This window comes from Microcebus murinus, chromosome 25 (assembly GCF_040939455.1).
Source record: "Microcebus murinus isolate Inina chromosome 25, M.murinus_Inina_mat1.0, whole genome shotgun sequence".
Lineage (NCBI taxonomy): Eukaryota > Metazoa > Chordata > Mammalia > Primates > Cheirogaleidae > Microcebus > Microcebus murinus.
The window spans coordinates 11,822,264-11,848,797 of record NC_134128.1 but is presented as its reverse complement, the minus strand read 5'-3'; the positions used below and the strand labels follow the sequence as shown (position 1 = coordinate 11,848,797).

The 26,534-nt window shown below is 40.2% G+C and overlaps 1 protein-coding gene across 1 annotated transcript in view; it reads left to right on the top strand.

The window, feature by feature from the left end:
* The first annotated feature begins 8,062 nt into the window (after positions 1-8,062).
* TMEM236 (transmembrane protein 236) overlaps positions 8,063-26,534 on the top strand; it is a 47,088-nt gene continuing 28,616 nt past the window's right edge. Inside the window, exon 1 of the mRNA XM_012748671.3 lies at positions 8,063-20,048. Coding sequence (XP_012604125.2) covers positions 19,792-20,048 — 257 coding nt within the window. The 5' untranslated portion in view covers positions 8,063-19,791. The remainder of the gene's footprint in view (positions 20,049-26,534) is intronic.

Sequence of the window (26,534 nt, the reverse complement as noted above, 5' to 3'; positions counted from 1 at the left end):
GGGACCTTTTTATGTGCCTAGAGATTCCATTTTTCATATTAAGTACTTCTGGAACTTTGTTTCTGTACCTGTTAGTCTTTACATTTAAAATGCTTAATAGACCAGCATCATTCTTTTCTGATAGATACAGCTTTCATATATGACATATGTATAATTCAGCTTGAAAATATCTTTTGTCCAAAGCTTCAAGTTTGTATGAGACAAATTAGTGTCCTACATGATAAACTATGCAACTCAAAAAAATTACAGAAATTATTTTCTAAAATGAGGTTTATTGGTATAATTGCTCAGATTTTCATCTGTTTAATATACATTAAAATAACTATCTTCCTTTTCTCATCTATTTCTTTGGTTTACTTACTAATTGTACTAATAATATAGCTTGCTTCCTGTTATATCAGTTTTTAAACATTTAATAACAAAACAATAGTTTAAATTTTTTGCTCTTGTATCATTTTCCAGTTTTTTTGGTTTTTGTTCTTTGGTTTGATGGATTGCTTATACCACTTAGAATAAAAGAAATAGAAGAAACTTACCTAAATATGTTCTCAAAAGCCTTAAATCAGTTATCCTTTATTTTAAAATCATGATTCAGTTAAGTGTTCTTGCCAAGTACTTAGATTGTTTTCTGTATTATTTATAATGACTTGCCTACCTGGTTTTCAAGCAAAGCTATCTCAGTTTTATGTATTCTTCTTCAGTATCCTCTTCTTTTGAAATTATAGTACTTTATAGTATATATTTTTGAAGTTTTCATAGCTTCAAAAATGTTTTTTCCTTATGACATTCTAGAACACTTTAAATCTCATTATTTAAAATCTTATATTTCCTTGCTGAACAAAATTTAACATTTTATGGGTGGTAACTTGTGGTCAAACTGTACTTTGCTGATTTTCTAACTCCCTAGCATCTGCTAACACTTCCCACTGCCATCATTTTCTGTTTGCTGCTGCTTTTAGTCTTCTAGAATTTCTGATAGTAAATTATGAAAAGCCAGTAAACCCTTGGATAAAAGCAAAAGGGACTGATTTAAAGATCTTTTAGTGGTCAGAGACTTTTAAAAAAATAGTTCTATCTATTTTATAGAATAGTAGTAATATCGAATTTCTTTGATCAGATACCCTGATGAGTAACCATTTTTTTTTGAGTGTGTAACCTTAAATTATGTATGTGTGTTTATTTACAAATTGTACAAGTTCTGTGCTAATGCATGTTGTACGTTGTGAATCACACCAAAAATAGAAATCTTAAAAGGATAAGAGAAAAAGTTATTAATAGAAATTTTAATATTTTCTTCCTATATCTCAGTGGTTGCTTTTGTCTGTCCCCTAGGATGTGATGTATATACCTCATTTGGAGACCACTTGATTTAGAGGTTAAGATTAAACAGGCAGGGGAAGTAGGACATTACTAGTTGTAAGTAAGTATTTGTTACTATAAGTAGTAGCACTTTTCGTAACAACTTTTGTGTTGAGAATTTTCAGGCCTACAGAAAGATGTCCCTTCCCTTCCCTTTCTCTCGCCTCCCCTCCCCTCTACTTTTTAAAGAATGGTCCCAGGAGGGAATACTGGTTGGGGATGAGTTCTACAAAATAATTCTTACAGTCAATAAGTGTGTTTATACCTCTAATGCCTTTGTCTTCCTTTAAAAAAAAACAAAACTTGGATTCTAATAGAATTCAGTGAAATATTTAATATCAAAACATCAGGACAGTCTCATTTCATTCATGTGGTTGCCAAACATTAATTTACATGGTGAGGGAGACAGGTGGTCTAATGGATTTTCTTCAGGTCAAGTTTAATATGCATTTGATATGGAGAGACCTAGTAGCTGGAATAGATTTACATTAGGCTGCAAGCTAAATTATTTTGCTTTTGCTTACTCCATTAAATTAAAGAATAGAATATTTTTGCTTTTCTATACACCTTTCATGTTTTTGAAAAAGAATAATTGGGGCTTTTAGCATGATAGGAGCAAGTTTCATTTTTATTTTAACCTTCATCCACCATTTATAGATATTTAACTATGGCTGGCTTGTATATTTGAAAGGCAAAAACATACGCCCACATTTTTATTTGCTGAAGGATATTTATTGAAACATGGTTTTGTTTATGCTTTGAGTAGGGAAAATTAAAATTCAATAAGTGTCCAGTTTACTAAATGTTTGTTTTATGTATGTTATTTAATACAATTCAAAATGGTCAGGGAAATTTTTTCCAAGCAATTAAGTAAATGAAGATGGTGATATCCGTAGCTAAAGGAGCTGTGTTTAGGTTTTAGTAGTTTTCTCAAAAATAAACATTTTGAGATTAAAAATTTTAAAGTGCTAGTTCCCATTTTTGACTAAGTGGTAAATATCAATCACTACATTAAAATTGAGTAGGATGATCTAAATGACTGTTTAATGTCTTGAAAGCGATATTTCTGAATATTCTTTTTATCAGTTCATGGCGTATTGACGAAATGCTATTTAGAACTCATTTGTCTCTAGGTATTTATTCCAAGAGCTGTCATTTGAGGAATGTAAAATGCTGTACAGAATGCTTAAAATCAAGAGAAACTTGAACATTGGGACTTTCATACTAGCAGATACATCTTATATATTGGACTTTAATTGTTATAATTTTAATGAAATAGAGCTCATATTAGAATTCAGTGAATTCTTCTGTTAATGTACATATGCATTCTAAAAATCACAATGCTATGCAAAATTGCTCACTAAAAAAACCTTAGGGTTTATAAAGAAAACGGGGTTAGAGGCACAATACTTGAGAATTTCAGTTAACAGCATACTTAAGAACCTAATGTCAGCAGTGGTTTTACACAGTTAAGTGGTTAATAAGTATACCACCTTACCTTGGAAGAGACCCGAAGTGTGCCTGTAGAAGTGGGCGTGGGAAGGGTTGCAGCTTGTGAGTTAATGGTGAAGCTATGGAAGGAGGGTCATCTGAAGTCAGGGCAAGTCGTAGCCCCAGTTGTGGATGCGTGTGTGACTCAGCTCTCTGATGAACTGAGGTCACTAGTGGTGGCTCGAGGTGTGTGTGCATGCATGTATGTATTTTGTATATTCCTGTGCTGGGTGTGTTTTTCTGTATTTCACCTGGTGTTTCTCCTGGATGAAACTATGCCTATGCAAATGCAAAATTTGTGTTTTGCTAGTTTAACAGTTCCCTGGAATCAATTTGTGTTTTCCAAACAAATGTAATTTCAAGACCAACTCAAAAAGTCATTTAGAGATGGAGAATGAGTGGCTAGTCACCATTTATTTCTAATATTAGAAAAATACCCTTTATATTTTTAAGTGAGTGATTAGAATGGTGGGCAACATCTAGAATTCAGAACTCTTTCTTTACCCTTACCAGATTAGAAATGACCCCAACTGAACATGTAAACACATTCAGATTCAAAGACCAACTGTGTTATTTACAGTATTCGCCAAAACTTAGAATTTTGCAAATACTGGAATTCTACCAGTGTTCTGTTGATAAACTTTGCATGCAAAATTTGAAATTTTAACATTGTACCTAAAATCTACGTGGAACGTAGATTTGCAATAGATTATCATTAGCAGAAAGGTTTGACTGCACAATAAATGTAATGTACTTGAATCATCCTGAATCACCGCCTGCCCCCCCCCCACCCCTGTCAGTGGAAAAATTGTCTTCTATGAAACCAGTCCCTGGTGCCCAAAAGGTTAGGGAGCACTACCCTACAAGCCTGGTGAGAAAGCAGATAAAACACATAAAGTCTGTGAGAAAATATATGCCTTACAATTCTGCCCCTTATACTTCAAACTGAAAAAACTCAGAATGAACAACAGTAGGAAGATAGACACCTTAATGCAGAGGTTAAAAACTGGTGGTTCAGCCAATCCAGTCTGGTATGTTTTATTTGGCCTACATAGAGTTAAAAATAAATGTTATTTTATGGCTAGGTGATTTCCCAGCGAGAAATACTGAATATTGGCATCTTGAAAAATCTGATGATCTAACAATGTGAGGTCTGCATTCCCACAGCTAGCCACGCTGTCTCCAGTGTGCCACTGAGCCCTCCCAGCTGTTAAAGAGAACCAGAGCCCGGCACTAGGCAAAGCAGTAAAGATAGATTTTATTCAGAAGCTGTTGCAATAGGAGAAACAAGACTTGCGAACAGTCTTGATCTCAGTGGACACAGTAAGGACAGCTGGGGATTTATAGCTAAGGAGAGCAGAGGAGTTAGTCCATAGATGGGGACTTACTAAGAGGAAACCACAAGGACAGGAAGGGTTCTTGCTGAGGGCAGGCTGGGGTGATCAGATATCCAGGGTGGGAGACAAGGGATTTGGCCAGGTATGGATGGCGGGGGCAGGGGGGTGGAGTTTCCTCTAAGCTGACTTAGCAGGATTCTTGCTCAAACTGGGTTATGCAGGCTTGGCGAGCATGGTGGCCAAGATCGAAGCCTGAGAAGAGGCTTGAGAGGACCTGACCAAAGTTTGCTCAAGGAGAGAATCTTGTTACCACTTTCTTGACCCCTGGATATATTTGAAGCTTTGATTTCTGCTTTAAAGGGAGGGTGTATCTAAGGTCGCACCATTGCTTTGAACTGTTGAGCACTTGTAATGGGTTAGTACAGTCAAGGAGCTGAATTTTAAATCTTATTTAATTTGAATTAATTTAGAATTAAAAACCAGCAGTATAAACTATTTTCCCTATTAAACATAACTTTTATGTTTTGGTGGAACTATATTTCACTGTAACCATTGCATCACATAAAGTAGAATTGTGGTAGTCTGTGCACTTTTTACTTTTTAAATTGTGGCTACTAAAAAATGTATTATGCACATGGCTCACATTCTGTTTTTGTTGAATGATACCAATCTAAGGACCTGACGTGTCTGTGGCAGGTTCTGAATGGGTCCCCATGATCCACTCTTCCTTCCCTCCATTTGAGTGTGGGAGGACTTGTGACTTGCTGAAAAAAAAAAACAGCTGACGATGGCAAAGGTGATGGGCTGTCACTTTTGTGTTGACCTTGTGTCATGTAAGACTCCATCTTGCTGGCAGACTGAGTTTGAAGTGGCCCCTTGCCAGTTCGAGCCTCCAGATGAAAACCCATCCCTGGCCAACGCCATGATCACAGCCTTGAAGAGGACCCTGCTAAGCCCTGTCCAAACCCCTGACCCATAGAAACTGTGAGATAATAAATACAGCTTGTTTTCAGCCACCAAATGTGTGGTAATTTGTTATGCAGCAATAGAAAACATAGGCTGGGGGTGGTGGTGGTGCAGAACTGTGGAAACCTAGCAAGAGGGAGGTCTGGTGAGAATAAGTCTTAGTGTCACTTAAGCATTCTGGTCTCTTGAATAAGCTATTCCTCAGGTGGTGATGGGTAAGTCTTTGGAGCTGATTAGCCTAACAGCCCTTGTTTTGGTTTCATGCTCACCGAATAACTTGGTGATTGTTATTAGTATCCAATGTAAGTCTTCTTCCTAGAGAGAGGAAGTTGAGGTCCATCTGATTTTCAAAGGTAAGCCCTTGATGATTTGTGGGATTTAAGTGACTGGGTCCAGGCCACTTTGGCATGGTTGAGGTTGCCCTCATCCTGCTCCTTGGAGTCCTGTTGGTTGTAGTTTTAATTAAATGTCGCATGAAACAAATTGAACAGATGTGGTCCCAGCCTCTGTCAGGCAGATTAATCAGAGTGGCTGATGGATTGGGAAAATTTACCAAAAACTAAATGGTGTAGAAACAAGGGGTGGGAATTATTGGGAGATAATTCTCCATAGTTCTTTCATGTTTCTGCACATCTTTTAAGCAGAGGCAATGAATTTGAAAAGATAGTGTACTCTCTTTTTAAGGATGTTTGTATAGTGAACAGCCTTGGAAGACAGAGATAGTATCTGCTTCTGGAGCAAAGAACAGGTGTGTTTACACCCTTGGAAGATAGACTTAGTGTCTGTCTCCCTTTAGAGCAAAAGCAGGCAGGTGTACCATTATCAAAGATTTGAATTTCCTAAACTTAGGGTTCCTCTTTTGTTCCACAACTACTGCAGTTTGCAGGTGCCATCTGACCTTCTTAACTCCCATGTGTTTGAGGAACTGGCACAAGAAAATGCCAGTATTCTGGCTTCTGCTAATACTGTGAGTAATAAGGTCCTTTGTCTTGGATCCATGCTTCTGTGTCTCCTGTCAGCATTCAGGGAAATGTGGCAAGCTGTCTTTTTAACTTGCCTTTGTAGGTCTTGACAGTTATGTTGGATCATAATAATTAAGTCAAGAGGTTGTTTCTTGTGGGACAGAAGTTAATGTACTCACGACTAAACCTTTTCCAGAATAGGTTTGGGTGTCCATATGTTTTTCTGTTCCCGGGGTTGCGGGGGGAGAGAAGAGGAGATTTTTATTTATTTTGTTGGATAAAATTACTGCATTTGTTTCTAAAGTATGCTGGGTCAATGAGCAGATCTTCCTAGGATGAGGTTTCCTGGGATGATCACAGCTGTGTAGTGGCTTATTGCAGTCACCTTTCCTGCGCCTCAGTTTTATCATCTAGAAAATGAGAGAATTAATCTTGTAATGTTCCTTCCAGCTACAGTACCTCCAGGTATGTGAAAAATAGCCTTACTTTAATTTTATTTACTCAAAAAGCACTGACATTTTCGTTACTGTGGGACAGGCACCAGCCTAGGTGCTTGGCAAATAACTGACTTGAACTAGCATGATACTAATATCCCCATGCTGCAGATGAGGAAACTGAGGCACAGAGGGCTTAGTAATTTGCCCAGGGTCATCCTGCTGTTATAGAAGGCAGCCCAGCCAGGGCGCAAACCTGGGCAGAGTTTGTACTCATGTCCACCAGGCTGTGCTGCCACCAATTCTGTCACTGAACCCTTGATTCATCTGCTGTGTGTGATCATACGCTGAGAGTCCTGGCGGCCACAGGGAAGAATGAAGCAGGTCCCTGTTCTCCGGAATCTTGGCGCTAATGGAGAGATACGTATTCTTCTTGGTATGTGTATGTACGTGTGTCCCGCATGAGGACTCCAAGGTAAGCATTTGTGTGTGAGAATTCAGTATAGGTTAAGTAATTAGTTCCAGGTTTTTAACTGGCTTACTTAAGACTGTTTAAATAAACCTCAGGGTTCTAATGTAGTGGTAGTAAACTAGGTTAGACTCCTGCAGGGAACTTTGGAGACATAATAAACCCGAAGTCCTACCTATTTGATACCTAAAGTTAATAGAATTGTGTGTAGAAATTAAAGTAGTTCTGCTGAGTCGTCTTTTTTGAAAGTTCTTAGTCAACCCGAATCCCCTTTATATATGTTAATATGCGCTGCTCGAGGATAATCTTTGTATCTGCCATTGTACCGAGGACAATACTTTTTTGCAGTGTTCACTTAATAAATAAATGTTGAGTGAACGATCACTTCCATTTCACGGTGTGCAGGCTGAGTCTCTGGAAAGCTCTCTGCGTCAGTCAGAACCCTGGAGGAGGCAGAATCACACTCAGGAACTTCAGCTGGGCAGGCTTTCGTGAAAGAACTGTTCACTGAAGACTAAGGGAACCAGCAAGGGATGCTGAGGCGGCTTCAACCGTCACCACCCCCAGGCCAAGAGGAGCACATGTGTGTGGAGTCCCGTGAGAGCTGAGTATGCAGAGGAAGGACAGAGTGGCAGAGCTGTAGCCGGCACAGCAGGTGGGAAGGAGGGACATGGAATGAACAGCCCAGCTTCTCCTGCTGCCCTCAGACCGTTGGCTGAACCCAGCTGGGATACTGAGTGACAGGGACACGCCGGGGGTAGGAGCCAGCATGCCAGAGACACATGAGGATCGAATGCAGTTCGACTCACCATCTGCAGAAATACTACATTTTCCCTCTAACAGTTACACCATCATGTATGTTATGAAAAACCAAACATGTTCCAGGTATTTCTAATTGTTTGATATGTACATTGCTGAGAGTCTGCATAAAGTACTGAATTTAAATTATCAGTAGGTGGTGCTGCTGAGATTGAATCTTGAAAAACTTAAAACAGACATTTAACTGAAGAATGTGTAGGCTTCAGACAGGTTATTTGAGAAATAACTTAATATTACAGGCAGTTTCTGATTCGTTGTTTTTCCATGACATCTGAAAAACAGTTTTAGAATTTTGATTTACTTAAAATGTGAAATATTCTAGGTTTCCTCAGCAATCAGAGGAGCAGCAACTTACACATCTGCAGAAATTGAAGGATGGGCATGTTATGGAACACAGTACTAATTTCTGACATACTATATTGGGAGTAGCTAGTGTCTTTATGTCTTAATTTACTGTTAGAGAGCCAAGCAGTGAATTATAATATGTGTCAAGATTTTAAAAAATGCTTCAATTAGAATTTTCTGGAGAATTACATGCAAGGAACTTCAGAGCTTTATCTTGTGGAGCATCAGAACTGACTCCCTGAGGTACCATTTTCCTGTCACCCCTCAAAAAATAGAGTACTGCAGTTCTTTACCAATAGAAATAGGCCCATAAAAGTCCTCCAGTTATAAAATGTTTACCTGGCATGGATTAGAAAGATGCTAAAGTCTTCTATTCCCCTAACTACCTCAGAGGGATACTTGGGAAAGTAAAGATTCCCGGGCCATTTGCTTGGAAATTCTGATTTGGTTTATCTGGGATGGGACTGGAAAGCTGTCATTAACAAGTGCCCAATCCCTGCCATAACCGTCAGGCCACACTAGTCATCTCACCTACTTGGTCTAAGGCTTTGCAAACAGCCTGTGCTCACAATCACCTTCAAAAGTCTGCTGCCCAGAGTTCTACATACTGTTTCAGGTGCTGCTGAGAGTCCTTAGAACCTCTTACGTAGTCTGTTTTATGAACCCCTGTGCTATGGGGTCAGACTAAAACTCCCCAGTTGAGACTTCAAGCCTCTTCCCCCATAGAGCCTCCTGTCTCATTCTCATTATGGCCAGGAGCTATAATGTGAGGACTTACAGATTATGTTCCTGAACGTAGAGCGAAGTTAAAACCAAAGGAGCCCATATGGTTTCTTTTAAGCCTGTATGAGTTCTTAAATAGAAAGTAGAGTCTATTAAGGAAATGCTCTAGACAGGATTTCATATACTGCAGTCACCAGTATGTTCCAGGAAGAAAAAAAAAAGGATAAAGGAGACTGGTGATCTGTCAAGGTGTTATGTGTCACTTTCTTGTATTCCCAAGGACACAGCCTCTTGTTTGGAGAGCATGATTTGGGGCCCTGTCATAGCATAGCAGAAATCATTCTCGCAGCTCAACCTCAGACTTTGCCAGAGTCCGGCCAAAACAGTTGTTAACTAGCAGCCTTGGCTCCTAACAGCAATTAGAGTTGTCCAGTCACTCAAATATTTTAATTATCGAGACTAACAGCTTTGTTACTGGTCTCAATCAATGTATCAGCAGTCTGGTACTGGCCCTGTGTAATAATACTTTGAACAAAGTTCAAAGTTCAAGTTCATACAGAGGAGGATCATACAGATTAATTTAAAAACTTTCGGTCAGATCCTAACTAGATGTTAAAAATAGAAGTCATATCTGGGCTACCACCACTGTGGTGGTGATGTAAACCATTTTGTGTACTTCTAGATTTACAATGATGATTAGCTAGCTATTTATCTGAATAGCTTTATCCATGCTTACGTAGTATAGGAACAAAAAAAATACTCAAATGAAGTGGCAAGACAGTTTTTAAAAACATACAGGCAATATTGAAATGTAACCATAAATCTTTGAATGTATGACATTTTCATTTCTTTAATTCCCATTGTCTCATTTTGGCAAGGGTATAAAGTTGAAAATGGAATTCAGAGGATGTTTCAGGACTCTGGGAACTAACCATGCATGGTAAGTGTACAGAGAAGAGTTAACAGAGCAGGCTGGAGCGCTGTCTTTGAAAAGCCTGTTTACAAGCGTGGCTCTTGGCAGCCATCTGCGAACTTGGATTTCAGGAGGGTTCCCACCATTCCCAGAACTGATAAGAGTGGCTCACTGTACCCTAACGATTTGTACGAATGGTGTGGTGTATGCTGACCACCTGCTTTCCTTCTGGGAATCTGGAATTTTGGTGTGTTCCAGGCAGAGAAAGCCTACATCATCCACCCCCAATGAAAACCCTGGGCACTGAGTCTCCAACGTGCTTTCCCGGTTGGCAGCATGTCATACGTGCTGTCATGACTTGTTGCTGGGAGAATTAAACATGTCCTACGTGACTCAACTGGGAGAGATCCTTGGAATCTTCTTGGTTTCCTGTGGACTTTGCCTCATGCACCTTTTACTTTTGCGGACTTTGCTTCCAAGTGTTTTCAGTGTAATAAGTCATAGCCACGAATATGACAATATGCAGAGTACTATGAGCCCTGGTAGGAAATTATTGAAACTGGTGGTGGCCTTGGGGTCCCCCTCCCCAACACAACAAGATACCCTCGTTACCTTTAAGAAGGTCAGGAACAAATAGGGAAGTAAAACATGTACCTTTGAAACTATAGCATGAGGTTGGAATTTAATAATGTATTAAGTGTGATAAGAGATAGGGACAAATGCTGCTTCCAAGTGTGTAACTAGATATAGTCTTCAGTTATTTCAGTGCTTGTAGCTTTTTTTTTTTTTTTTTGAGACAGAGTCTCCCTCTGTTGCCTGGGCTAGAGTGCCGTGGCGTCAGCCTAGCTCACAGCAACCTCAAACAACTCGGCTCAAGTGATCCTCCTGCCTCAGCCTCCAAGAATGCTAGGATTACAAGCATGAGCCACAGCACCTGGCCTGCTTTGTAGCAAATTTAATAGTATTTTCTATTAGGACCTTTAAAATAATCCAGCTTAGATGAGTGTTAAATGAAATTTATAGGAGACCATTATTTTGAACTAGGTTCCCAGCAGACCAGACCAGACCCATATGGAGTCACTTGTTGAAAGTGCCATGTCATCAAACTTTGAGATGGGTCAATTTTCCAAAAAAAAAAACCCCAAAACAAAACCCTGGAGATTCATAGCAAAGAAAAAAGTCCCTCTGTTTTAACCCTATTCGGAATGTTAACTTTTACACAACCAATCAGCTATGTGTTCCTTATTTCTGCTTTTTTCAGCCCTTTTCGGCCTCTAAAGCCAATCTCCTCTGATCTTATTTGGAGCTTGAAGCTCTTATTCTTAGAGTGGGATGCTGTCCCAATTCACGAATTGCAAATAAAAGCCAATGAGATCTTTAAACTAATTTGTTGTAATTTTGCTTTTAACACTAGTTTCTTAAGCGTAGATAAATGTGTCTGTTTTTATTAATATTTAGGAAATTTTTCCTGAACCTCCAGGTTGAGCATGTGCCTCTCCTCTGCTCCCATAATGCCTTGGGCACACATCTGTCATTACGCTACTATTGAAATTATTTACTATCTGTCTTTCCAACTAGACTGTAAAGCTTGTAAGGGCAGAGAGCATGTCTTAGTCATCTTTGTAGCTCAACATTAGCACGGTAACTAGCAAAGAGAGTCCACTCAGTTCATTTGGGAATCCATTCAGTCATTCATCCATCAAACATTTATTGTGATCTTACCATGCACCAAGCTAGTCTCGCGGTATGTGTATGTAACAGACATCAAAATTGGTAAAAATTCCTGCCCTGAAGAAAGTTACATTTCAGTTGGGGGAAACCCAATTGACATAATAAGTAAAATAAACGTTATGCACCAACAGGGGGAAGCAGCAGCTCCTGAGAGCTGTGGCTCAGCTCATTTCATTCTCTCTCTCAGAAGTGGAAGAAAAGATTCTGAATAATTCTATACTTTGTTTGGAACCAGAAAAGAGTCTGAAAACAATCTTCAGCATAAACAACAAATCTGGCGACATTACATTACCAGTCTTCAAGCTATACTACAAAGCTATAGTAACCAAAACAGCATACTATTGGCATAAAAATAGAGACACAGACCAGTGAAACAGAGCAGAGAACACAGATACAAAACCATCCACATACAGCCAACTGATCTTTGACAAAGCAGACAACAATATACGCTGGGGAAAAGACGCCCTATTCAATAAATGCTGCTGGGAGAACTGAGTAACCACATGCAGATGAATGAAACAGGATCCATATCTCTCATCACTCACAAAAAATTCTAAATGGATAAAAGACTTAAATGTTAGGCATGAAACCATAAGAATGCTAGAAGAAAATGTTGGGAAAAGTCTACTAGATATCAGCCTAGGCAAAGATTATATGAAAAAGACCCCGATGACAATCACAGCAACAACATAAATAAATGTTACCTGATTAAATTAAAAAAAACTTTTGCACAGCTAAGGAAATAATCAACAGAGCAAATAGCCTACAGAATGGGAGACAATATTCACAAGGTATACATCCAATAAAGGGCTAATAACCACAATCTACAAAGAAGTCAAGTAAATCTGCAAGGAAAAAAATCCTCATTAAAAAGTGGGCAAAAGACATGAACCGAACCTTTTCAAAAGAAGATAGGTAAATAGCCCATAAACATATGAAAGAAATGCTCAATGTCACTAATCATCAGGGAAATGCAAATTAAAACCACAATGAGATATCACCTTACCCCAGTTAGAATGGCTTTTATTAAAAAGTCCAAAAACTATAGATGCTGGCATGGATGCAGAGAGAAAGGAATGCTTATACAATGTTGGTGGGACTGCAAATTAGTACAGCCTCTATGGAAAACAGTATGGAGATTCCTCAAAGAACTAAAAGTAGACCTACTATTTGATGGATATTTACCCAAAGGAAAAGAAGTCATTTTATCAAAAAGACACCTGCACTCAAATATTTATTGCAGCACAATTCACAACTGCAAAGATGTGGAAACAACCCAAGTGCCCATCAATTCATGAGTGGATGAACAAAATGTATATGTATACTATGGAATATTACTCAGCCATGAAGAAGGATGAATTAAGGCCTTTTGCAACAATGTGGATAGAACTGGAGACCATTCTCCTAAGTGATCTAAAGGATGGAAAAACAAATACCACATGTACTCACTATTAAATTGGAACTAACTGATGAGCACACATGTGCACAGCGGGAAGTAAAACTCAGTGGAAATCAAGCGGGATGGGAGGAAGGAGGAGATGGATGAAAACCTACCTAACATTATCTGGGTGATGGCCACCCTTATAACCCTGACCCAAGCATAATAAAAGTGATCCAAGTAACCAAAAACATTTTCACCCCCATAATATTTTGAAATAACAATAATAAACATTATGTTAGATAGTGTTACATGATAAAAGTAAGGCAGGGAGAAAATAAGAAATTGGGAGGGCTTTTGAGAAGAGTTGAGCTCTTACCTTATTAAATGTTTGTCAAATTAAATGGGCCAAATTTACATAGTTCAAGAAGATACATTATCTTTCACAAGACACATACCTTTATAGCCTAAATTAAAAAAAAATAATAATAATTTAGGTTAGAAGATTCCAAACCATATCTTTTAAAATATCAACTCAAAAATTGTGCTCAAAACAAACCTGCGCCACCCAGTGGCGTTATTGAGTACTGCAGGCAGGCAAAGGACAAAATTTGTCTTTTATCCGTATTGATCAAATGAACTGCGTGATTATCATTTTTGCTATTTTGTGAGAGTATAATGGGCAGGACTAACAGTGATTTCAATATGTATTAACCTAAGGAAAAATTGGAGAACTGCAAACTTACTGAGTCCCTAACGTTGAAGATGTGGGGAAACTTAGGTTAAAGCATCCTTGTGAAATTTGGGATGAATTTATGCTAATTGATTAGGGCTGTACCTACGTTTTTGTTTGCTTAAATTTGTTACTCTAGAGTGCTGAAAGGCTAACTCAGATTGTTGTAGACCCTTGAAAAATCAAATTTGAGAATTGTTGTAAAGAGCAAAGTGACTTCCTTTTTTCTTTAATATCTTATGTTTTTAATTCCTAGCTCTGATTTACACACTATTACAGACACAATTAATGTGATGGCTATGGGGGGGTGGTGCTGTGTCTTAATTCATTTTTTTGTTTCCTCTCAAGATCTGGGCAGTTTTAATAAAATAACATAGTTCAAGGGAGGATAATTATTTTTTTTAAAGTAAAGACATCTTATGCATGCATTTTGATTTCAAGAACCATTACAAAAGGGTTACAAAATTGAATATGCTATCGTGTTTGTTCTTACAAAGTTGCTTATTTCATACACAGATGAAATTATAATTTTTCCTATACTGTAGATTTAGTGTAGTCTGCACTGTGACAGTGCAACCCTGGTAAAGGGGACACGTGGCAGATGGTAACATAATCTTACTTAGTGCACCTCAAGTGATGTATTTGGTAATACCAGCTTCTGATGATCAGTGACTCTTTGGAAATTATAAATAATTGGCAAATTAGGCCTAGGGATACGCTCTCACCTCCTCCCCAGGCGCTCGGTTGATCCAGCTTGATCCCAAGAGCAGTTTCACTGCCACCAATCCTGCCTTTTTGCACATCAACACTGTATGATGACAGGAAATAAGCCACGGATATGCCAGAACATTCCTGGCAGTTTTGTACATTTTGTTTCACAGACCCTACGCCGAAAACAATGAACAAACCTTGAGATTACAAATGATCTTCCTAACAATTTTAGAGACTTTCAATTTTTTGACTTCCTGCCTGCAGGAAGGAAATGACAGTTGGAAGTGTGGGGAACAGGTGTTCCCCTGCACAGAGTGATATCTTCTGCTTACTAAAATAAAAAACACTGCATCAACACTCCTACATGGAAGTGAATTCTGACCGCAAGGCTCAGTCTTTTCACCACGGAGCCAGCTTCAGAAAACCAAATCTGTTTCCTACCAGGAAGTTGTTAAACCCAGCATTAAAGAGCAAGCTAAGGCACAGATTTTCTCGCATCTGTATTGGACTAACCCAAGTAAAGGGTTTCAGTGGATTGAAAATGTCCCCCTCCATGTCCTCCCCGTTACTGGCAGCGCAGTTGCATGGCAGAGTCATCAGGGAACGTAGAAGGGGAAAGGAATCAGGATTGGAGGAAAAAGTGTAGGTGACTTAAGCCCTTTTTCATCTCCCTTTGCTTTTGTGTGTCCAAGTCAGGGGTCTGGCATTATTTCCTCCCATGGTAGCTTAGTGTTGGCATGATGGCATTCTTTTTCTTTGCCAAGCTAGCTAGTTGTCCTGTCCCTCATGAAGGGACCTTCCCGGCCTCCCAATCTGTTATATAACATTCAAATGATACCTTAGAAGGGCTGAGGGCTCTGAGATAATTGAAGGCTGTGCCTTGGACCAGACAAATGCCAGGCAGTGCTCTCCAGTCTCCTTTGTTAATGGTTCAAACCCATTATGGAACGTGCACTTTTGAGAGCACACAGATTGGGAAAGATATTGTAGCGTCGGTGTCTATAAAGTCTTTGTGAATACTTGGAAAGGGTCGTAGTCCTCTCCTAACATGCGGCATGAGATTAATCAGTTCTGCAATCCACGGGGACTTTGTCTTTTCTCTGTTACTTTAGGAGCCTTAGGAAGCATGGCTATAGAGGAAGGAGAGCTGGTGGCTTTACTGGGGACCAAGCGAGGGAATCGAAGCCTGTGGATTAGCAGAACAGATTATATCGGGACAGATGATATACGTACGATCTGTCCTTCTGAAATGTCAGTGTGACAGGCAGCCTTCCCTTGGCATCAAAGAAGAGTCAACCATTATCAAAGATCCCTGCACATTCCTTCTGCAACTCGCTACTTTACACTTCCTCTGTTCATTCATTGCTTCCATGAATGTGTGTTGAGGGTCTATCTTCTCAGCTAGGCTCTGTGCTGAGAAATGGAGGTACAACGATAAAAGTAAATGTTCCCTGTCTTCAAGGAGTTTATGATTTTGTAGGGGACCCAGTGTGTACACAAATGATATAAGGTGATAGGTGCTACCCTAGAAGTATTCAGAAGGTGTTTTGACACAAAGAAGAAAATGCTTAATTCTTCTTGGAGAAGGAGAATAAGGAAAAGTTGCACAGGGAAGAAAACAAAGTGGGGCAAAATTAGTTTATTTGGCTTTGTCTTAAGGAAACACAAATTGGTGCGAGAAAGATTTAAAAAAACAGAGCACACAATTTTTATTCAATTGGAATTACGTTTTAAATAGATTTTTATTAGTCTCCAATTATCTTCTAATTTTTATGCTTGTGAAATATTCAAACTATGGCAACATTAATAAATAAAAAGTGAAAACTCACTCTACCCCACCTCACCCATTTCCCCAGGGGCAGCACTATTAACAGTTTGACGAGTATCTCCCTGGATTTTTAAATTTACGTATAAATCTGCAGCTATGGTATTTTAAAACAAAATGGGATTGTACCATTCATAATATTATATGTAGTATCTGCAACTTGCTTCTCACCCCACCTGCCACCAACTTACTGTATCATGAACATTTTTAGAACAATTTTTCAAAGGAAATGTCACTGCACTACACAGAGAAGGTTGTGGTAGCAATATATAAATATTGCTTTGAGGCAGAAGGATCAGCACGGGCCCACTCTCACCACCTCTGAGAAGCCTTATCTGATTCACTCTATTGTGATTTTTTTCAGTCCTCGCCTCTGAATCTTCCAGTATTTTTACAAGTTGTTTCTGAATGATATCTGGCCGCTGTTCAGAAACATACTCCTTAGTCTTATACTCAAGTCCTTACTGTTGCAAAGAACAAAGACTCCCCTGTTGTAAGGATATACGTGATCTGGAAAGTTCAACAACTGAGCCGCCCGTAGACACTGGTCTTTCATGGCGTGCTTGTTTCTCTCTGTTGATTTGTTCCGATCTCCTCACTCTCTGGGTCACGTTCCTCACTCTACTAACTCTTTTATTCCCTCACTGTCTGGCTTCTAGTCGTGCATGCATTCCTTCCTTCCTTCATTCATCAGATAGTCACTGAGTATTGACACCATGCCAGGAGTGGGGTGGGATTCCAGCGCGTAGAGTTTGGTTTGCTTTAATTCCAACTCCAAATCATGGCCTCCTTTAGCTCCACTTGGCAAATTCTCCCCATGGTTTTCAGTTCACATTTCCAAGGATGAGAATCTGGTTGGCCCGCTTCATTCCAGGCCATACACAGATTGCTGGACGCTCTATGGGCCAGTGCCTGTCCCTCCAGGTAGCTGTGTCTGGAGAAGAGGCTGGAAGACTTTGAGCAGGGCACCCCTTCCCTGCCAAGCACGTTCCGTAGATGTCCTCAGGTGTGACCTGTGCAGCTGTGTCATCTCCGTAATCAAGAGTGCGAGTCACCAAGGACGGCCATGATCTGTACACAGTAAGTGTTCAGTGGACAATGTGAACACAGTCGGTTGCTTCTTTACATGGAGTTGGGTTCACTGTGGGCAGAGAGCGAGAATCACAGCCTTCCTCCCTCTCAAAGAAAACACGGCTGGCGACCAGAGTGTCCCATGAGGTAGAGAACACAGGTCACGTGTCACATGGATGCTAATGCCATTGGGTGTCATCTTTGAAGTTAAAACGTGAAGGGAGATGATGAGGAAAATTATAGCAGAGAAATACAAAGCTAGTGTAAATTTTAAATTCCTATAAGTGGAAATAAAAATTGAGCATTCCAAATGGAATTATAGACCTGGGCAAGAGACTTCTTTTCCAAGAGCCAGGCTGTTTTTCATTCAGTAAGTCTTCAGATGCTTGGGTTGTAATTCCTATTAACACTCAAAGTTTGTAGAAGAAATTATGATTCCACATAGCACTCATGACTGAAGACAGAAGGTTAAGAGGTTAAAATATAGTTTGCATTTAGTATCATCTAAATAGACATATTCATCGGGGTTGATGTAGACAATTGATGTCAACGAAAGAGTACTAGAAATAGCCCACAACAGAACAGCTGCTCAGATGAATTTCTGCCCCATCCTTTCATCTTCTTTTTACTATTCTCCCAAGTCTCTGCTTTAATTTGAGAGAACTGCTAAACTTCAGTGGATTCAAACTTTGAGTTCGAGTAAAATCACCAGACACCTTGAAGAGCCTGCTAACCAATTGTCCTTTGGTGGGAGGGCAGAAGGCATTAATCCTCTGAGCCACCACCAGCATCCTCGGATGCTTCTGGAAGCCAGGCAGCACAGGGCCCCTCCTGCCAAGGGCCTTGGGTGAGAGAAGCCCAGAGAAATACTGGTCCGCATCAGGGTGACGGCAGGCACAGGGGAAGCCATTTGAGGAAGCAAGCTTATCCAAGGGACGGGCATCAACGTCTGCAGATGTCAGTGTCTGCCCTCCTCGTCACTCCCGCTCTGTGTCAGCTGGGACTTGCACCTGGGACCCAGACTCTTCTGTGGCTCCCAGCTGGCCTCCCTGCCCCCACAGTGGCGCCCCTCTGCCCTTCCTCCACTGAATCTCCTTTCCAAATAACCAGGGGCTGCTGCGTTCAGAAAACAGTCTTTCCCGCTGCAGCCTGCCACACATAGTCACCCTCTCCCCCCCACCCGAATCCTTCATGGGACATTTACGTTCTGACCCCAGCTGGTTTGTCTAATGTCACAGTTTCCCGTTGCCTGCTACGCCATGCCAGACTCTCATCAACCATTCCAGCCTCCTTGCCTCTGTCTGAAATGTCACCCAAAACCTCCCAGCACCTTGCCTGTCCTTATCTTTCCCTCCCTTCCCCTCCCCACAGCCCAGAGCTGAAGCTCTTCCTGTGTGTTGACATAGCAATGAGTTTATGCTTCTGACCTCGGTTCTTGTTTGTTGTTCATAGGTTTGTTTCCTCCCTCAGACTGTGCATTTTCAGGGCAGGAACCTCTGCCATTCATTCATCTTCACACCCTAACAGCTGGGAAAATGCTCATCATAGGTGCTGAGATATATTTTTAGAAGGAAGGATATTCATAGAGAAAATTGTTGCCTTTTAAATACTTGGTGTGCTTTTGAACTAGTTATTGATAGCTCTTCTTGTGTTAATCCTGATTAACAGGTTTCTAATATCGCCGTTTAAGTTTCCTGACCAGCAACATAAAAATAACATTAATTTCTGTTATATGTCAACTAATGTGCAATAATGAATGAACATTTCAGGAAAAATCCTAGTTCAGAAGTTAACTCAGTGAATCCAAACTTCCTTTTCAAGCTCATAAAAGGAATGGGTAGTTTTCCAAGATGAAGACTCAAGACCTGAGTCTCTCTTTTTGCCCAAATTTGCTTAGATATGAGAAACTGCCCCCTAGAACTATAAAATTATATTATTCTAACAGTTCTGCTTAGCAAGAGTAGACTATTACATAAATGGTTTTTGTGCTAACATTAGCAATAAACACCACATATTTAAAAGAAAACAAACAATCCCTGTTTTTGCAAATGATCTCAGGTATGCTTTAACCTTTTGCACTCGAATGTCGAGTGCAATTACTCTTTGAATGTATCAATAATTTGAAATATTAAAAATATCCAAATAAATAAGTTCGTATGAAAAGAAACTCTTTGTTTCTTTTGTAAAATCTGGAGTATTTAAAAAATTAAATCCCAAGTAGAATAAAGGAAATCGAGGAAAAAGCAAGCGAGTGCAAAGGGTTAAAGTTTATTTAGCATCTGATAATAGGTGTGCAAATACATTGAGTGATCCCTTCCACAACGGCCCTGTTTCTTTAAGAGACCACGGTTGTTAAGTTGGCAGATCATTGAACCATAGGAGGGTCAATAAAAGAATAAAAAGTCACTGGTTAGTGATTCGAGAACAAGGAACTTGATCCCAGTTCAGTGTCTGTGTGTCCATATGCTGCCCAGGGTCAGAGAGGGAGAACGGCGGTATCCTCAGCCCCCTGCGCCTCCTCAGGATGGCTTCTGGAAGGCTCATCAAGCTCGTGGTTTTTGAGTTTCTGGAGTTTGCAGCTTTCTCTGTCCCCACGCTTGTGATCATGGAGCAGTTTGCCAAAGCCTATCAGGATACCAGGACGGCGTCCGACAGAACACATTATTGGCTGATCGTGTCCTGTTCTATTGCCTATGTGGCTCTAGTGACCCTGGTGATTTGGGTTCCTGTAAAAGTTCTCTTACACAAGAAACATCACCTTTACAAAAGAATTACAGGGTGGTAAGTACAAGAACTCTTTAGCAAGGAATAGCTGTGATGTTTTCTAATGTACTGCTGCATATAAGGATGTGACATGTGGCGTGAGTGTATGTAATGCGAGGTCAGTCAGAGGTAGCAATCACTGTTCTGTAAATGCATTGATATTGTGGTATCTTTGGTAATTTTTCTGTAGGCATTTTTACTGGGTGATAATTACAAACTACCTGTGTTAATAAGACTGGAGTTAGCACCGGTCCAGGCTACCCTAAGTAGTACATACTGGACTTAATTCCTCTGAATACTAAACTGCTTAAAGTTATTAGAGTTAACTTACACAAATCATAATTGTAAGATTATAATATAGAATTTGACTTTTGTGTAAAACTGAAAGTAATGTCTAGTTGTAAATGTTTCCATTGCATTTGCAGGTCTGAAGGCACACTTTGACCATTAACCAACTAAGATTCTTTTTAAGCAACTAGTACCTTTGCTTAGACTTTAAAAAATAATACTTTACTATGTTGGTAAATTCTATTATCCTTATAGGGGGAAGTACTTCAATAATAATACCAGAACTATTTGAAATAAATCAAGATTTAATGTCGCGTTAACTAGCAGTTTAGCTAATGACTACAGATCCACATAAAGGTATCGAGAACAAATAATTTCTGATACTGATGTATTTTTCCTTTTAGATCTTCAGATCTGATTCTTGCTTATCTGGTATTGTCTTTGTTTACCTTGATAAGTTAAATTTTCTTTTCGTACTTATCTTTTATTTTAAGCGACATAGAACACATTCGAAAGTTGAGCGACATAGAACACATTCGAAAAGGGAGGAGCTGGGAATTTTAACATAAGCAAGGGCAGAAATGGGAAAAAAATAGATGCAGAAAGAGAGCTAGAAATTCCTTCAGGAGGATGCTGAGGTGCAGAGCAGAAGTGTGTAGTTCATGAACTTCTCTTTCCCTACTGATGCTAGATGTGGCTCCATGAACCCTGCCAGGAGACTTGCAGTTCTCCAAGGGCAGGCCTTTTAAGGGAATTCTGGAAATAACCCATTTTGTTGTTGGCCCTGCTTTTGTCAATAGGGTTTAGGGGCTTTCCAAACCTTGTCCAGAGCCTTGTGGTCACCTAAGGGGCAGCTTGGAGCTGGGGACGGGGGGCCCTCCACTCCCCTCATTTCCCCAGGAATTGCTTTGATTGTTCAAGACTCCTGGGGGTGGCCAGGAACTTTGAGGGGATAGTGGAAGGTCCACATGACAACAGGAGTAAACCGATGGGAAGCTGGCCCAGTACAGCCCAGGAAAGAACTCTTGGTGTTTTCATTTCGTTTTATTTTGTTTTGTTTTTGTTCACATTAGTTCAAATCCTTAGGACTCTGGATTCTGAAAGTCAACACAAATCTTCCCATATCACTTATTATTATTAAGCTGTAATCACTTCTTTACAGATCATTTATTGTCTGTCAAGGTAAGTACTGATATGAGGTGGTATAGATATATCTACTTGACCTCATAAAGTAGACATTTTTTGCATGAGTTTATCATTACTACTCCCAAGGAAAAAGTTTCCCAGAGTCAGTCAACTAGAGAGTGGAAGAGGTCTAACTCTTTGGACCCAGGTCTAACTCTGTAACAGGTGGGCACTTCTAATCACTATGCTAAACTGCCTCTTTGAAGGACGAGGTCTTGACCTTCTGGGGAAATTGAAATTAAGGAAGAGAGTAGGCTTTTGTTTCTATTCCCCAGTGCATGTGGTATACGACTGGCTTCATGGCGGCTCAGATTTCATTTTGTACATCTGGCCCAGGGACCTCTCTCCGCCTTGCTACGGGATCTCGGGCTGTCACAACAATTATATCTTTCAGTCATTTCTTTTGGGAAATACTCTTCCAGTCTTTCGTTTCTGTTTCTGGGTGTGGCATGCCCCTCCCACAGGTTATCTGTAATTTCGGTGAAACTGTGGAACTGTGTCCTTATGGCCTCCTTCATAAACACTATCATATAATTATTTACATGGAAGGGAAGAAATAGCTACTGAAAACCATTCTAGAAGCTTTGCACATTGTATGCTACTAGATTTCAACTTTATGACCACCCAGTGATGTGTAGGTGTTGACAGTCTCATTTTAAGAAAAAGAAACTGAAACTTAAAGAGGTGATTACCTTTGTCAAGAAAGAAAACTAGTTACGTGGTGGAGTTGGGATTTGTGAGCCTAGATCTGTCAGATTTCATGCTATTCTATGTTATGCAACTTTTCCTTTATTCTTTCTGATTTTGAATGCCAAGTGTGTTTCAAGAAAAATGCAACCCTTCTAGTGTCATGAGGCTACATTTCCCCCAAAGATGCATATTTGTATTATATATATGATTCCCAAAAGTGTGCATTTGGATATTATAATATATGTGGTCATATATAGGGCGATATAGCTTAATTGCTAAATGAAGATGGTGCAAAACTAGTTGATACTGTAGAAAGTAGGATTGAAAGTATGAATTATTTTGGAAGAATAATTAGATAATTGTTTATATGAAATTTCATAGATCCTGAACATTCACAGATTTCATGTTGTTGAGACTATTTGAGAGCTTCCCTGGAGGTCCATGCTGGCATTGTGAGCCTTCCATGGCTGGTCTTCAGGAGAGAGGAAGTCATCAGCTAGCAAAGGGTGTGCCCCATGAATACATCAAGGCAGACCAGACCTGGATTGAAGTCCTAGCTTTGACATTGACTGTGAGATCTTGTGTGAGTTATTTAAATTCTTTGACTTTTAGTTTTTTCATGAGCAAAACAGGGACAGCTTAGTTTCCACCTTGCAGTATTGTTTGAAGAAACTGAGAAATGAAAATGAGATTCTGAGAAAAGGAGATTATGTATATAAAGTTCCCAGCATAGTACCTGGTCCGTGCCAAGCACTCAGTGAATGCTAGTGTCATTACCTCAGACTGAATTTACTATTTTCATTTAAAATGTGATCTGGTTCAATCCTGAGAATGACTCTGAAAAGCAGTAGAGGTGATGATAAAACTGGAGAAAATTATAAGCTTTCAATGATATTCCTTGAATTTGGAGAATTTTGCAGGTCTCCTTTATTTTTTGAGAATAATGAGGGCCAACACAGTGTCATTTAGATCTTATAAAATGGTTGCATCGAACTGTGTTTTTATGTTTCATTTTCTCACTAGGCTTGCACGCCACCATTGTAAACTTGACCAAGGGGACATAATTTCCATTTTTCTAAGGGAGGAAACAATTTCAGGGAGTGTAAAACATGCAGTAAATCGACGGTGTAGTCTGGACTTTAATCCAGTGTTCTTCTCTCTTGTACTTTACACTTCCTCATTCTTTTAGAATTATTGTTCCCTTCTAGGGACACCTGTCATAAGTCATAAAAAATGAGGGAGATTGGAGATATAAAGTAAAGTTATTTATATACACATGGAACTGTGTATTCCAGTAAACAAGAAAGTTCCTTTCTTGGAATATGAGTAAATGGGTGAAACCATTGAGCTACACGGCTAGCCTGAACCCAGATCAGATGCCCATCCAGAAGGTACATCAGGGCAGGATAATCCTAAAGTATTTGTGGGGATTCCCTGACTGTCTTGGGACCCAGAGCTATATTTGAGGAATCCTCGAGTCCTTCAGGGTACAACTACTTCAGACGATGGCATGTCATGAATCCTGGGCACTGCCAAGTTTGAAAGACCCTAACGTTTTGGGTGACATTTTACCTTGCTTAAATCTTTAACATACTCAGTGAGATTTTGCTGTTGATCTGTTTAAAGTAGCGATGGTGGTAGTAGCAGTAGAAGTACTTGTAGTCACAGTAAAATAAGAGCAAATATTTATCGAACAATTACTATGTACCAAGCATAATTCTAAACACATTGTCTATATTATTTTAGCGAATTTTCTAATCTTTATATATAAGACAATTATAGTGTCCACTTTACAAATGAGGAAATCGAGGCACAGGAGTTAAAAGATCACGCAGCCAATGCGTAGTTGAGCCAAGACGGCCCCAAGGGCTTCTGTCTTGAGACCCTGGTCTCTTGAGCACTTTGCTGTTCCAAAGTAGCCCATGCAAGTGGAACACACAGCACCAGTAACATCTGTGCACAGCTGGACAGATTGGATAACCTGCAGGAAATAGAGCTCAGTCTTTTCAGCACCTCCGAGAGGTCATTGGTAAGATACTGATAACCTAACACCAGTGCTTCATAGTGACTTCTTCCCAGAGCACTCCCATCTCACACTGGGTCTGTCATCCGATATAATCGGTATCAATAATTTGACTGTACTTGACCACAGGCTTTGTCTTCCTTGCCCCAGCAAACCCAGTAAATCAGCACGAGTGAGTGTATCTACTTTTGCTCTTCTCTCCCTGCCATATGCAATAAAGTCACCACATTCCATTCATTCTCCCATTTTTTCATCTCTCTTGCTCCTTGTTTTCCATGGCTGTTTTCCTTATCCCAGTTAGGCCCTCATTTCTGGGGCCACCATGCACTGGAGTTTCTGGTATCGTCCCCCATATTTTCATATATTGAGGTCCCACGTCAGACCATTTGACCCGATTGATTTTGTCCAAGGAAAAATGAAGAGCCTCTTGTTAACCAATGCTCGGGCTCTGGCAACCTTCACCCACTGGTGTTCTCACCTCTTGCTGCTTTTCTCCCCTAAATTCCTTCCCAGTCCTCGTTGATGCGGTATTACTCTTCTTAAAAAAAAGTTTTCTGCACATCAGCTGCACCCCTTAAAAATCTACTCTTCCCTTTGCTTGTAGAATCGAAGGTTGACATTATTCCACAGAATCCTAAAGCTGGAAGAAATCTTAGAGTTCAGCTACTGCACTATTCTTCACCATACGGACAGACAGTCCACCTCTGATTTTACAGGGAACTCACTACTCTCTATGGCTCTAATTATTAGAACAGTCTTCCTTATTCTTTGTGTGGAAATAAAACCTCCCACCATGTAGCTCTCTTCCCATCCTCTTTGCAGACTTCTGCCCTCTCCTTATGAACCTGTCCATGTGGCCATGGCCAGGAGCTCTACCCCTTGGTTCCTAACTTCCCCCTTTCTAATTCGTTTTAAGCACTCTCATGATATAAAGTGCCACTTGTGTGATGACGACTCCCAACATTGTGACTCCAGGGCTGACGTCCCTGAACTTACTGTCTCTGCGTTCAAGCTTTCCAAACCTTCGGAGGCAGCTGTGCCACTCTGCCATCCCAACCACGCCCCATCTGAGTCATCTAAGCTTTCTCTTCCCCAGTGGGCAAAGTTCCATCAGTCATTCTTGTCCCAACGTTTCTGGACTTTTTTTGTCCTTTGAAAATCTCCTTGGGATGTTGGCTGTCATTTTAGTGCCCGGATAGGATGGCACGGATACCCGGATGTCCTATGGACGCAGCCACTGATATCAGCTATCAATATAATGCTATTGGCTTCAACTGCAACTGTGTCACCTGTTTCATCATTGAGTGACATTGACTAAAACTCCCGGCTTTACTAGAAATCCTACAGGTTAATAGTGACCCGTTAGTCCACTCTAAAGGTTTGTTTAATTAAATAGGTTTACATTTACCTATCTGAATTGCTTTCCAGTTCGCATTTCTCATCACTCAATCCCTCTTTCCATAAACATTTATTGAGTAGCCGTTGACTGCCTGGCAGAGCTGTCCACTGCTGCTCACTGCATCCTAGGACTTAGCCTGGCATTCAAGACCATCCACTCTGACCTCTGTCTACTTCTCCAAACAACCTTCCTACACAAATTCTCTATTCTAACCAGCATTGTTCTCAGGCTGCTGTAGGGGACTATCTCCTGTCTCAGGCATTGCCTCCCTCCTCAGGGAGGTTGTAGTCTACTGTGGAGACTGCACAGTTATTTATACATGAAAGAACTAGAAAGTAATATAAACTATACTATAAATCACTGAATTTTATGTGGCTCACCAAGAAGAGAGTCATCAAAACTTCTGACAGTAGAGCAGCTGTCCTTTTTGATTCATCCTCTCCATCCCACCCATCAGCCCTCCACAGCGTCCCATAGTCAGCAGGTTTTCAACACTTGGGGTTTATCGAGAGCAGGTTTATTAAGAGCATGCCATGCTCTGCAGTAGTCAGAGAAAGTCTCATGAGGAAAGCTCAATTTGTACCAAGCTTGGAAAGATGGGATGGGAAGACATCCCCAAGCAGGGGGATGAGGATGATGAATGAGCTGATATAGGAAGGAGCATGAATTCTTTAAGGGGTGAGAAGACCAACTTGCCTAGAAAGGAGCAAGTAGAGAGAAGTGGGCTGGGCAGTACTGCAGCGTGGTTAGGTTAGGAGTGTGAGTTTTGGAGTTAGAAAGACCTGGATTAGAACTCATCAATTTATAGGGGTGATACCTCACTCAGAGGACTGTTGTGGGGTTTGAGTGATGTATATAAAATGCGTTCATACAGTTCTTGGCACATGGTATGAGACCACTAAGGTGCGGTCTAGAGTAG